Genomic DNA, 14,921 nt, shown 5'->3' on the forward strand with positions numbered 1-14,921 from the left:
ACAGAATCAAATACAGAAGTGAATCATGAAATGAAAACAGAAACTACTGCCTTAAGAGAAAAAAATTAAGCAGGCAATATCCAAACCTGAAAAAATGGGAAACTAGGGATAAAAAACCAGGTTTGCGGATAATTTGGACAGAATCATGTCTCCGATGAACAAGTCTGGCCTCCATTGGTACTCTCTAATGGTAAATATGAATGGCACAACCCTAAATCTTGCTAGTGTTTAATCAATAGGGAATGGCAGCTTGAGTGACGCATGAAGACGGCTGAAAATGTTTAATTACAAACTATGCAAGATAATGCCAAGAATTACTAGTTCATATTCAGAAATATGACCTGACAGTCCAAGATATACATTCATATTATAGACCTTAAAATACATAAATGCATTATCGACTAACGCTCTATTAGCACCCATCAACAAACAGGCAATTTGTTCTGAACTTGTACATTGACGTATTATTGGTAGACAACCATTTGATCATGGATGACACTGTAGTTCACTTCATGATGATAATATTCTTCTCCTTTGTGTTTATCACAACCTGTTTCAATTAGCTGATTTTATGGCTTGTGCTGTTGAATGTGATTACTTACTGGCTTCTATCGCAGATAGAATGTAGAAGAATGTGGAAGAAGACTAATTAACGCTCCGAAAAGAATGTGGATAGGCATAGGAATCTTATGAACACTCTTTATCTCCTTGATGCACATGACCCCACACTGAAACCGATGTAATTTCTTCTGTTCGTATCTGATCACTTAATTTGGATGAGACTGTAATTTCCAAGAGAATTAAGAAAAAGAGAGTATTATTTGAAAAAAAGAGAACAGGAACAAGGATACACTTGCTGGTAAAATTCAAACCAATTTCATAATACTCCCACGTCTAAACTGTAAGACCAAACCATTAAGTTTAAACAAGGAGCTTCAAAGTACAATATCTAGATCAGCACCAGAGCAAAATAAGCACGCAAAAGAGTCCCTGGGTAATGGTCATATTGCTGTCCAACAGGCTCCATCCCTTAGAGGCCAACAGGATAGCGGTCGGTGCAACCAAACCAGGGATTCTGGGTGGGCGGCCGGACCCGGCGCATGGCCCGCCAGACGGCACTGTTACATTTGAAACCCGAACCAAACGCCAGCTGCCACACGCGGTCTCCGCGCCGCACCCGGCCCTTGGCCTCGAGGTAGGCGAGCTCATACCAGATGCTGCTGCTGGACGTGTTGCCGAAGCGGTGGAGGACGGCGCGCGACGCCTCCATGTGGCGGTTGCTGAGCTCGAGGTTCCTCTGGAGCTCATCGAGCACGGCCTTGCTGGCTGCATGCATGCAGAAATGCTCGAAGGCGAGCTTGTAGTCGGGGATGTATGGCTTGGAGTCGGAGGAGGAGGAGCGGCGGCGGAAGAGGAGGGCGGCGAAGAAGAGGAGTTGCTCGGAGAAGGGGAGGACGAGGGGCCGAGGGTGGTGATGTTGGTCTTGAGGGCGTGGCCGCCGACTTCCATGAGGTCCCGGCTGATGGATAAGCCCTTGATCCTTTGCTCATCCTCCTCTTGGTACACACACCTGTGTAGACACTAGGTTCAAACTTCTAACTAATATTTGGTAATTGAATATTATCAGCTTATATGATATCGGATGTGATTGTTCATACTTTCATAAGTGGCAGCCATCCGTATTCAAGATGGATGATATTGCAGCTATCCAATATGATATTTTTTTTTTACATTACAAATGGTATATTGTAGAATATTCAAACACCAAGCCAATTTGGCAGACAATCTTTAGATTCGATGGTTGAATTATCTAGCCACAATTAGCATATATGATGGTAGAAGATGAAAATTGTGGACATAGTTTGCAGGTCATCTGTACCATCGACCCATTAAAGCTTATATATATATATATATTGAGGGAGAGGGACGCAAAAATGCCATCCTGATTTATTAGTTGTAAAGTTTACAGTGATTTACTAGTTTATTTTATTTTATGTTTACGAGGAAAGGAAGATTGCGTGTCCAAGCCCAACATTGTCTGAGTGGTCATTGTCTAAGTGGAGACAGCTGAGCCAACATAGGAGACAGATGAGCAAACATAAATAAGAGCGGTCTACGGTAGCTAAACATAACTAACGTTACATGAATTTCTTTTAGCATTGATAGGGGCTTTAAAAGACTCCACGTGATTTTGTGTTCGCATGCTGAGCTTCTAGGCCAATTGACTTATACATATAAACCACTTGCTTGAAAAGAAAAGAAAAATATCTAACAAGTCACATTATATTTGTGAAGGCACGTATTGTACCTCATACCTTACCAGTGAACAGATGGAGGTTAAACCAACTATATCTCTTCCTCCCAACTTGATGGTTCTCTCAAATAAAGTAAGGTCACCTTTTAATTCAATGGTGCACCTATTTATGTATCTTTTAGTAACTAACCAAGAAATAGGATATTGTCCTTACGGGCTAAGTTTTGTGCATTAATTCGTGCATCTTTGCGCTCTTAATGCTTCTAGCATCCAACTGGCTACATACAATAAATTGCCATCCTACTTTACCAAAAACAATAAATAAATTGCCATCCTAGCTTGAACTGGCTGGCGGCCATGTGGGGTACCATTATCTGTCTTATAAGAGGCCTAAAATGGTCAATTTCTTTTAAAATTAAATACTCATGGCTCATTACTCAAAATATCCAAGTGCATGAGAAAATTCACGTATATTGTGGGCAAAGTCAATAAAAAAAATACCATACTGGTATTTTGAGCTGAAAAAATTTCTAACCACGTCAACACAATAGCACTGTATTGAGGTGGCTAAGCGGCAATATGTTGAGATGGTTGCTGAATTTTTCAGTTCAAAATATTGATATGGTATGATATATGTTTTTATAGACTTTGTCTACACCACCAGTGGTGGATTAAGCTTATCCAAGTATTTCTCTGGCTGAGAGGACAGTCCTCCTTCCAGCTGGGCTTACCCCACATAATTTCCAAGGCCAGACCCCAGCCACTTGCACCCCCACATAGGTCTGATTCAACTTCTGTTAGAAGCATTCAGCCCAAATTGGGTCACGCCGAGGACTAGCCATCAAAATATCAAATCAAGCCCTCTCTACTTGGGTGCCTGCAACTTAGTTCTTGCACTACCACCTGCCTATCTAAAGAGCACAAACAGTCCTTACCTGAAGCTCCGGCTGTCGGCACCCTTATGAGTCCTCACGATGTGCTCGAGCCGGTACTTGGCTCGCCGGAAGTCCCGCCGCCGGTTCGAGAGCAGCACCGCGGAGCACCCCATGCGGAAGAAGCAGTTGGGAATCAGCATGGATCGGTTGCGCCCCGTGTACCATGTAAAGGAGACGGCCTCCGTGCTCACCACGACCGCGTAGTTGTTGGGGTTGGCCTGCAGCATGTCGCGGGCGAGGTCGAGGGCTATGATTCCAGCGCTGCACCCCATGCCGCCGAGGTTGTAGCTCAGTATGTTGCCCCTCATCTTGTAATGGTTTACGATCATCGCCGAGAGGGATGGCGTGGGATTGAAGAGGCTGCAGTTGACGACGAGGATGCCGACATCCTTGGGGCGAACACGGCATTTCTCGAAGAGCTCGTCGAGGGCACCGAACATAACCATGGAGGCCTCGGCACGGCCTTCCTTCATGGTGGCGCAATTGCCGGGGAGAATATGGATTTTGGAACGTAGGTCTCGTCGCCGATGCCAGAGGATTTGAGGATTCGGGACTGGAAAGCTATGCTCTCCTCGTCGAACTTGCCGGACTTCCGTGCCAGCTCTATGAACTCCTCTCTGGAGGCCTGGGAGATGGAGAAGAAGGCATGTTTCTGTGAGGCATCCAACTCAACTCAACTCAAGTGGTGCAATTCAAATGGGCTTGGTGCTAAGACGAATATTGGTATCGGGTTTCGAATTTGGACCAGACGCGACCTATTTTTATTGGGTTTGGGTTACGTTAGGTCATAATTTGGGACAGCACGTCAGTTGGGACTAAAATTTTTGAGCCAGAACTGATACTTGGTCAGACAACAGTAGTAGCTAGGTTTTCTGGTGCCAGACTTGAACCACAGACCTATGTTGTCTTTGTTTAACTGTTGATAGGCCCGTTTGCTCCTTGTCACTGCGTGTGCGCGAGTGAGAGAGAGAGAGAGAGAGGGGCCAATAAAGTAACTAGATAACCTTCATCATTTTTGCCATCCTTTATGGTTGGTCCGTGAAGCTGCACCGGCTTGCAAGTGCTCCATAAAAGACAATTCAGAGTTTGTTCCTTTTGAGAGTTTAACATGCACAGTAGCCTCTTTGAAAGAGCACTGTAGAGTTCTTTTACGCCCCCCCCCCCCCAAAAAAAAAGAGCACTGTAGCCTTAATTTATGCAAAAGGCCTGTCACCTCGAAATAGTTTCGCTACAAAGTAAAAACTTAATCTCTTATTAATTCTTATGTCTCTTCTTATTTTTGTTTGATAGGTTTAACATGTGGGCTAGTAATGGGCTCCAGTGAATTAGCCCTTGACCAATCTTTTATTATTTTTACCAATTTTTATGAAATTATTAGATATAAATAACAGCTTTTATTGATCTTCTAGTCAACCATACTACTCCCAAATGGACATATCTGGACTAACATTTTTGAAGCTAATCTTTATCACATCGAAAACTAGGTTACAAATCCCATATAAAAATTATTTATTATTATTATTATTATTTTGATAAATTACTAATATATAAATATTAGTCTTTATAATTCCTCTGATTAGCCTTACTATTCCCAAATCTTCATCATGTTGAAATGCTAGGTCGCAATTCAAATAGTTTGGCGATAACTACATCACAATTTGTACTGGCTTCTCACTCCAATTTTGCGCATCAACCGGCGTTTCCTGTCAGTGTTTCCTTATCGCAGAGGGGAATCCGAATTAACACCCCGGAACGCGTTATTAGATGAAGAATTTTTGTGATCTCTGACCAAAATATCCCCCAATTAGTAGGAGTAGTTGAGTGTATACAATATTCGACCTCAATTAAAGTCGCCAGTCCATTGAGGGGCACTGTGGGTCCATGATCCCAATGCCCCAATTTTCCGAAACTCCACCCATATTAAAAGCCGGTCACACTTGTGTACATGCATTTAAGCACTAAGGCGCAAAAACCAAATTTGCCCTTGAAAAAAACACAAAAAAATCATAAAAACCAAGTTGTGGTGGTGGTACTATAGCCCATCAATTGATTGCAGAATTGCTGCAGAGTCTGCTATCACCTACCTCTTTTTAGAGCTCACAAAGATAACATAACGCTAAGGTGCGCACGCGCGCATAATTGCTGCAAAGTCTGCTATCACCTACCTCCTTTTAGAGCTCACAAAGATAACATAACGCTAAGGTGCGCGCGTGCGTGTGTGTATATATATATATATATATATATATATGTATGTATGTATATGCATACATACAAATACACATAGATACATACACATAAATATGTATATAAATGTATACGTACATATAAAATATATGTCTACGGATATTTTTATATATGTCTACGGATATAAGCATATATGCTGATTAGTTTCCTTGGAAGCATGCACCTAGACGTACATATGCAAGTATGCCTCATAAAAAAGAATTTATATGTACATCTAAATCATCATATTTTTTTCTCAAAAAATAAAATCACATAGTATTTTCAAGATTTTGCCCCAAAAAAAAAGTTTTAAACTCAAGATCTATGAAAAGATACCTTTTAACTTATCATCAAATAATGCTGATACAATAGGCATATTTTCAGTAATCTTATCACAACATGAGTATCAAGGGAAAATATGGAATTAATTCTTATCAGTTTTCTATATGTTTTAATTTTCACAGTGCTTGTTGAAAATTTACATAATTTTAACCCAAAATCCATTATAAAAGCCCAAGAGAAAAAATAAAAAAAGGTTAGAATCTCATAAACCTTTTGTTTGCTTATGAAATGACCAAGAAGAGAGTTTGTTGTAGTGTTTCATGAATAGAAAAGTGGAATAAGTGGATCTCACACCTCCCCACCCCCCCCCCCCAAAAAAAAAAGGTGGAATAAGTGTAAGTACCTTCAGATCATCGGAGGGCCGGTAGCAGGCGAAGTCGACGAGGTAGATAGGCCTAGGCCTGGACATGAAGTAGACCGAGACGGTGAAGACAAGAACACCAAAGAAAGCCAGGACGGTGGCGAGGTCGTAGCTCGTCTCCTCCCAAACCTTCCTCCATAGCTCCTCTCTGCTCAAACTCCCCACCTCGGCACTGAACACCACCACCAGCACCGGTATCGTCGCCAAGTATATGCCATGGCTGATGAGGTAGTGGTAGCCCAACTTCACATACTTGAGGTTCACCGACTGCAGGAAATCCGGTAGCCTTCGCCGGACCCGGATGGAGAAAGTTGGCGAGCCGGCATCAGGGCCCGAGGCCTCGACCCCCCGGTTCACGATCTCGGTCGAGAGGAGAATGTGCTCTCCGGCCATTCTTTTCTTCTCTTAATTATCTTCACTTCTCCAAGGCTGCTTCTTTGTTAAAACAAATGAAGAAGCTATCCTTGTTCTTGTTGGTGTTGCTTTGTATAGGAGGGGAGGGAGGGGATAAAGAGCGTGTATGGTTGAGGGGGTGGGGAGGGGAGGGTTTATATAAAGTGGGTGGTGGGTGAGGGACAGTTAATGTTGGCACCGAACAAGGGAGTGTAGTTGGAACTGCCATGAATTCCCCATTTATTGAAAGAAGGTGGAAGGGTTGCATTCAAAATGGGCTGTTCATGGCCTTAAACGTGCTTGCTTATTTGTTTTTATGGATAAGACTTGTGTGTCCTCTTCCATCGTTTGGATTTTTTTTTTTTTTCCTTCGTTTGTTGGTTTTTTTGGGGTCATGGTAGTAAAACAGACAAAGATATAGGAAGATTAACAGATGGCAAAAAGTATCTTCCCACATGCAAAAGCCATGCACAAAGATACAATATACATACATACTTTTACGAACAATGACTCTAAAATTCCAGTTGCAGAAAATGGTAGGTTTTGATAGGCTTAAAGAGAATACTCCAAGCATAATCTTCATATGAAACCAACCTCCCCCGTGAGTTGTGGGCACAACCGCTGCATAGTGAATAAAAATATAGCACATATCTTGATTATAAACTTTCGTTCCAATAGAGTTGTAAGAACTTGCACCAGCCGTATCAGCTTTAATAAACTAGGTGTGTCTAGTGAATATTATGAGAGAAATGGATGTACATCTAGCTCAAATTGAAGATGTCATAGATGATATTGCATCACACCTAGATCTAACGTTTTCTTGATTGCATTTGGCTGTTGATCGGTGTTGAGTGGCCTGGAGTGGCATCTAAAGTCATTGTATCCGGAGCTGAAATAACTTGGTCCCCAATCAAAACATCATTGACAATGTAAAATTATTTTCGATTGGCTATGCATGTGGTTATATTAACTTGCATTGTACACTTCATCATTGTGTCTGATTAGGAGACGATGGCATAGATGGCCAAGATGGTTTTCAATAATTCTTTGTTGGTTAAGTTTTCCTTCTTAAAATGCAGCAAGGGTCTCATTAATTAACCCAATTTTATTTAGCTCAAATAAAGTGAAACAACATTCCCAATAGGTAAGAAAAGATAATTCTCCGAGATGAGAAAATATTAATTAGATCAGATCCACCATTGAGCTAGTGAGCCAATCCAACCTTGAAGCAATACAGATAAAGATGAATATAAAGGAGAAGAGCATAATTCACATATGTTTGTAAACATTTTATGGTTGGATTGGTCCATTGGCTCAGTGGTTGATCTGATCCAACTCAAAAATTACACTTTTGAGGCTCGAACCAAGTATAGCAACGGTCAACTCAAACAAAAAAAAAAAAAAAAAAAGGAAAAAAATGAGGGCCCTATGGTCAATCTGAGACCAATTGAAACACAATTCCTTTGGTCAGCTTCCCCCAGCAGAGAATCCTTCGCTATCCCCCAGTAAATTTTCTGTTGGGACTCGTGAATTACTCTTCCTCCTGTTTTTAGGATAAAAATAAATAAATAAATAAAGGAGATTCCTTTGCCTCCCTTTTCCCGGAAGATTGAAACAGGCTTGGTTCTCAAAAGAGCTGGGTCGGCGTTCCAAGTTAGATGGTCCAGTTTCTACTAGGCTATCTTTATACTTTGGCGTTTCTCGATTAATGCAACGTGGGCAATAAAAAGGGGAAATCATATGCTACTCGAAGGCTTGGTCTAGGGATTGACTCCACCCTTTTCTCAAAAAAAAAAAGAAAAAGAAAAAAAAAAAACAGTGATTATGGTATCCAAGCATTGGCTTTCACCTAAAATGACCAAAGACAGATTTTTGAATGATATAACTTATCTTTTAGGAGATAATATTTGTTGCAACAGTGATATCATGTCAAATTTATAACAACTCAATAAGAACACCTGTATTTCATCATTGCCATGTATTTCACCGATTTTTATTATGATATCTCATATTGTCCCACTAATTTTTGATTGGATTGTTATAAGTTTGACATGGTATTACCGTTGCAACAAAAATCTTCTCATCTTTGAGATGGAGGCTAAAATCTCAAATCCTCACATTTCTATTCAAGAAGCCCTAATGGAACTTGAGTTTAGGAAACTCCGGATCACCAGCTGTCCAAAATGTTGGCCTAAGAAGTTTAGCTACCGTCATCTGACGGATACAATGCCAACAAGGTTTATTGGCTTTCAGCTTTCAAGGTTTGACTACCTCACGTTAACTTAACAGGGGACTCACGGCAATATCTTTTGACTGCATTTTTTTTTTATATCACTAAATTATAAAAAAATGCAATCCTGCAATAGGGTAAATGAAAAAATTGATGTTAAAATTAAGAGAGAGAGAGAGGAATCAAACATGAAGTATGTGGTCAAAAATTTTACCATTGTTGGCTCAATAATAGTCATCATTTAAGGCCCCTCAGCCCTCATGAGGTTGGAAGTTCAAAAATGATGCAATCCATAGTGGCTCTAGTACTGTTGGATGGATGTTTGATCAGGATACCATCTCTCAAGATCTTTTCAGTACCACGCGATGTAACAGAAAGAAAGAAGAAATAAAATAAAACAACCAAAATATGTGGATCAGCCATAAAAAAAAAAAAAATTTATAAGAGGAGATCTCAACCTCAACCATCGTACATCCAATTTCTCTCTCACGTGAAGTTCTTCTCACAAAAACTCTCTCTTTTAGAAGACCCCTCTGAACTCCTGAAGTGCCCGATGTCCGCTGTCCAGGAGTCCTGCTCCTTCTCTCTCAACGGCCTCACGCCTCTCTCTTTCTCTTCTCGGGTTCCGTGCGGCATCTTCAGCAAAAATCGAATCACGTCTTTTTCTCTATGCGTCACAGTCCATTTTGAAGGGCTAAAACTCAATTAGATTATATTCAAGAGTCCTAATCAAACCCAATTAAGGCCCCAAACCATTGGATCATCATCGAAAACTTTTTGAGCCGTTCGATCGCGATCGGTCCACGGAATAGTGCTGTGGACCGTAAGAAATGCATGAAAAACGTCCATGCGGTCCACAGATCCAGCCATGGACCGCTCGGTCCACGATGGACCAAACGCACGCACGCACGGGCCTGGGCCGGCCCGCACGCACGGGCCTGGGCCACGCCCGCGCACAGGCTGGGCCGTGCGCCACCGCTCCGTCTGCCCACCGCCGACGGTCCTCCGCCGTCTTGAGTCTCGTGCCGACTTCAAAAGCTCGTATCTTCTCCATCCGAACTTCGTTTGGGGTGATCTTGGTCTCGTTAGACTCCATTTTTCGTCGCGAATCTCGTTGTGGGCTGAATCTCGAAACGTTAAATCTTAACAAGTATATCAATACTTAATTATGGGCTCAGTTTACGAGCTCATACAATTAAACAAAAAAAAAAAAAGTGGACTGAAGAGAACTCATATTAACCGCTTTCATTAAATGAAACGTGATATGTGTATTGCTATAGACATAAAGTTTCCTATCTCCTTATGTTGCTTCTTCTAATTTCAAAATGCTTGTACATCATTTATCTTGTATATCTTTATGAATCCAGATCACTTTTATTAATAGCATTTCATTAATCAACAGCATAATAGATATTAAATTATATTAATGCATAGAAAGAATTTTCTCATCATACTCTAATCAAAACCAAATTTTGAGAAAGAAAACATTTCTTCTTTTCTAGTAATAATTTATCAGGTAGCTTTGAAGATTACAGCACGTTGATAGAAATATAGGTATAGGTCTATATTGTGTAGGTCTGGGCTAACATCCTTTTTCTAATATCCAATTGTGTAGGTATGGGACTGAATTGGGTCTATTTACTAGCTTAGATCATATAAAGTTTTATCTAAGATGGTTTCTGGTCTAGGAGTGCAGCAGTGACCGCATATCTTTTTATTTGCAGGCAGTTTGTACTGGTAGTACCTAAAATTTACGAACAATAGTCTAGGATCCTTTTATTAGTATGTGAATTTTTTAAGGGTAGTTTTTATTAGTATCTTAAAGGCCTACATTTAGAGAAAGCTCAGAATTTCTTTTCTTTGTCCTTTTTTCTCTTTGGGTTAAAGTGGGAAGCTCGGAAATATCGAGTCAAGCCCTGTTCTCAAATAAATGCTCCTTATTAATTGATTGGCCAACATCAAGTATGGATGCAATTAGTTGTTGCGGGAGGCCGAAGCTGACCCATGAGGTGGAGACTTCCCTTCACAGTTCACAGTTTGCACCTTTTAAATGCAATGCATATGAAAACAAAGCATGCCTGAAACAAACAACAGCTCGAAGCCTTTGTACTAACCATTACCCAACTATTTTTTTTTTTTTTGACCCACCATAAACTTAGGATTAAACTTTCGTCATGGCATAATATTGCTCTAGGAAGTTTTATCACGAGCCCTCATCACGTGTTAACTTATTGCAAATAGCATCTCATTAGCTGAGGTTTTTCCAGTTTCATGAACCACAGATCTTACCTTGGATCTCTACCAACATGGTTTGGAAAACGTAGAATTCACTGATCTTTAACTAAAACAAACTTATCTAGAGCTAATTCTCACAGTGCCATTTGAATACTTCATAAAACCAAATCCCACTACTTACTATGGGTGCATTTTATTTGATTTTGGAATTGGAATCAAAATCACAATCGCAATGGATTGGAATAAAAACTGAAATAGTCACATCCTCTGAAATAAAATTAAAATTGAAATAAAATTTAAATTTAACAAAAAAAATAAAGATTAGATTTTGAAGAATTGAGATATTGTCATTTCTCTTTAAAATTGGAATAGAAATACAACCTTTCATTCTCATTTCCATTCCACAGTTCAACTCCCGCTGACCAAATATATCCTAAATCTATTAGGAGAGGATAATGGAGAGAATAGAGGAACAGTGGTCTATCAGTACAGACAACGAGAGCATTTGATTGGATATGATGGCAGAATGGACAACCATCTCCGGGATAAGCTCAGCTAGAAGGCGGTCAGCGCATCCAAGGGCCTGAGACAGCTGCACAAATGTGGTCAAAGAGGTTGGTTAGGTGTTGGTGATCAGCAACCATCTGATCACACACCCCGACCCCCTCAGTGAAGGCAAAAGAGTTGAAAGAGAGCCAAGAGTCTAAAACTGTTTTTAATGGTTTTGTTGGCAGGTGAAGGATTTATTAAGGAAATAAATAAGAGAATGACAACAGCACGCTCTATCAACTTCTCCCACCTAATTAGAGTGAAATAACAAAGAGAAAAGAACGGATGCCACATGGCAAATGAGTATTGTCAACTGTACTTAGTCTGTGATGTTGATCAAATAATTAATATCAAAATCGTACCTTGTTGAGAAGATGATAATGCGGCGTATATCCTTAACCGTTTTCTAGGTAGTGATCTTAAATTATCTAGACCAACCAGTGACCCTTCCTCTTGTTATTTTAATACTCTATAATTTTTATTTACTCCATCTAGAAAGGATTTTACAAGTTGTTAGAGGAATCCAGGATATTTTTTTTAAAGGACATAATATTAAAGAAGGTGAACTAAAAGGATAGATTATTAGTGGGAGATTGAATATTTCAGTTAGAATAGGATCTGCAAACAAAACTTCCCATTTAAAATAAGAAAATAATCCTTATGAGATGATGGAAGGGAGATTTTATAGCTACCGAATTTAGATTAGATAAAAGGGTAAAGACTTTAGATAGCAGAGGAATATATGATGGATCGAGATACTTTCACATTGTTTGATTTTGGACATTTGTGATAGAGTAGGGCGGCAACTGTAAAAGTAATATGTTAGCTTAAAAAAACCTGCAAAAGGACGACATGATCAGAAAAATTATCGCTTGATGAGTATATATACAAAAATGCATCATAAATTATGATATATATATATATTACTACGATTATGAAGTATGATTTTGATATAATGAAATTATAAAGATACAGGTATACTAAAATGTGAAAGCAATTAAAAAAAAAAAAAATCAAGCAACGAACCATGTGAAATAGTGCAACTAGAGGTGCCAAATGTTGTTGATATTATTCCACCCATATTATTAATTAGTTTTGCATACTTGGATGAAATTTAAACACTTGATGGATGCTGAAGTGGAGACAAATTAGCATCTATCCACTTTCAGTGTGATAGGGGTAAAATGAAAAGATAAAACATTTTGGATGAAATATCCCTTCTGAACAATCGTAACCAGCATTCATTTAGCTTTTAAGAACAAGGGGATTAAGTCTATTTTGTTGAGAGAAAAAGGTTTTAAGGTAATTTTTGGATGAATTACGGCCATACATATATCATATGTTTCCTTTCCTTTTCTTTTTCCTTTTTTGGTTTGTTGGATGCCTGGAGCTCATATCACATTGGAAATATTAGCATAGTTAAACAATATATGCACCTTCCTACATATGTCAATATATGCATTTCTATAATAGATGCATGTATATACAAGTGTATGCATGTGTGCGCTCTTGCAGTTTCAATACTCAATCACGATTCAAGTATCTCTAATAATAAATTTTGTTGTGGCCAACTCTTTGTCGTCTGTCACCGGTGTAAAGCACTTGTAAGATAGAGTCCTCACAGACTGGAGTTGTGTCCGACGGAGATCCTTCGATATTTAAGTCAGAGAGAAGATTGGTGAACAGCTAATAAAAATGTTGAGAGTGGCAGAGTTTTGGTTTAGAATTACCTTAGCCGTGCTGCTTACTTACCTCCCCTTTTATAGGTGATTTTGATGTAATCGTCAAGCACGTGTTCCCATTTTTTATGGCGCTAAATCATCGGATCATAATTATTGAGTTAGTGGGTCGTTTATTCCCACTAATGATCGTGACACATAGTCGATAATCATTCATAACAGTTAGGATATGTTGAGCAGATAAGCCGACTATATATCGGTGACACTGATAACTTGGTAGTAGACCCGAATGACCATCAGTCGATAACTCGAATATATCGATGGTCTTCGGTCGGAGATTGATCAAGTCGTTTATTGTTGGTTGATAATAGCTGACTGTCGGTCGGTTAACCGATTATAAATTGGAGTAATATGTTCATTCGGTCGATGTAGAGTCGGAGTCGGGGGTTGATTTGTTCCAATAGTTGCCCTCCACTCTCAAGTCTAAGATGGTCCGACATGTATATTATCACGTGGTTTGTCACGTTGGACGAAAGGAGTCGTCATATATTGTCTCGAGCCCCGACTTAGTTGTTGTCCTTTATGAATTTTTTGAAATACGAAAGTTCTTCGGCTGTTTTGTCGTTTCGATGGCTGCAAAATCATTATTGGACTGTCATGTCGATAGGACAATTCGATATCGGACGTTTGTATCGGACATCATTTCAGAAAGATAATTCGACGTTGGACGATATGATTCTGACAAGTAGATTTGAGCCACGTGTCGAATGACATTGGGTCGGAATTGTTCATGTGAATGATGGTGAGGTGGCATGATCAGGAGCAGGTGCGCCGAACCGTTCGATCAATGGTCGGTCCGGATGTTGCCACGCATCATCATCTGATGAGACTCCAATTTGATTGCTTCCATCCTGACTATTGAGGAATCATATATATATAGGATCGCTTTCAACCAAATTTTTACTTTGTATTTTGTCTTCATCCTCTGCTGTAGAAACTCTACCGGAAGGTCGCCCCAGCGCCAGAAGATTTCAGGGTTTTTTCTCCGCCTTTTTATTTTTAGCTTTCAGGTTAAGTATTTTTGTTCTTCCTTTTTGGGTCTATTTCTTTTTTTGGTTCTCTCTAGTCCTCTTTTCCCATGGCTAGGGCTTTTTCTTCTCGGAACAGTCGGTCAGAAAATATGATCGATGACTCTCCCTCGGGTTCGGAAGTGGAGGCTTCTTCACTATCTGAACCTAATATTGAATGGCTCCAGGAGTAGTATCGTATCCCAGAACAGTACCAATTTTTTGCGTCTGGCATCGATGATCGGGTGAACTCTCCTCCTCTGGGTTAGGTGGCCTTCTATGTTGAAGATCTTCGGGTGGATCTTCAATTTTTGATTTCAGATTTTGTCCAAAATTTGCTTGACTATTATGGTCTTTGTCCTGCTCAATTGGCACCGAACTTAATCCGGCTTATAATTAGCTTTGCTTTGTTATGTCGGTTAATACCGATCAAGCCTTGTCCTTCTCTTTTTCATACCTTCTTTATTCTCTGACCCCATCCTAAGGCCAAAGATTGATGGTTCTTCAATCTAAGAAAAGATCTTTCCTTCATCACCGATCTTCCATCGTCTATTCACGGATGAAAGAATCAATTCTTTTTTGTTGCTTCTTCTCTTTTCTAGAGCTTCCCTTCATGCTGGGGTGATCCAAAGATCGGCCCCAACGAGAATAGT

General features: G+C 39.9%; 1 protein-coding gene across 1 annotated transcript; it reads right to left on the bottom strand.

The window, feature by feature from the left end:
* Positions 1 to 853: 853 nt before the first annotated feature.
* LOC105058603 (3-ketoacyl-CoA synthase 10) lies at positions 854 to 6,631 on the bottom strand. Its single transcript, XM_010941577.4, is given in 5 exon segments — positions 854 to 1,458; positions 1,461 to 1,570; positions 3,190 to 3,682; positions 3,685 to 3,814; positions 6,098 to 6,631. Coding segments are annotated over 5 exon segments (1,572 nt in total). The 5' UTR covers positions 6,509 to 6,631; the 3' UTR covers positions 854 to 1,030.
* Positions 6,632 to 14,921: the final 8,290 nt, after the last annotated feature.

Source organism: Elaeis guineensis, chromosome 15, assembly GCF_000442705.2.
Source record: "Elaeis guineensis isolate ETL-2024a chromosome 15, EG11, whole genome shotgun sequence".
Taxonomy (NCBI): Eukaryota; Viridiplantae; Streptophyta; class Magnoliopsida; order Arecales; family Arecaceae; genus Elaeis; species Elaeis guineensis.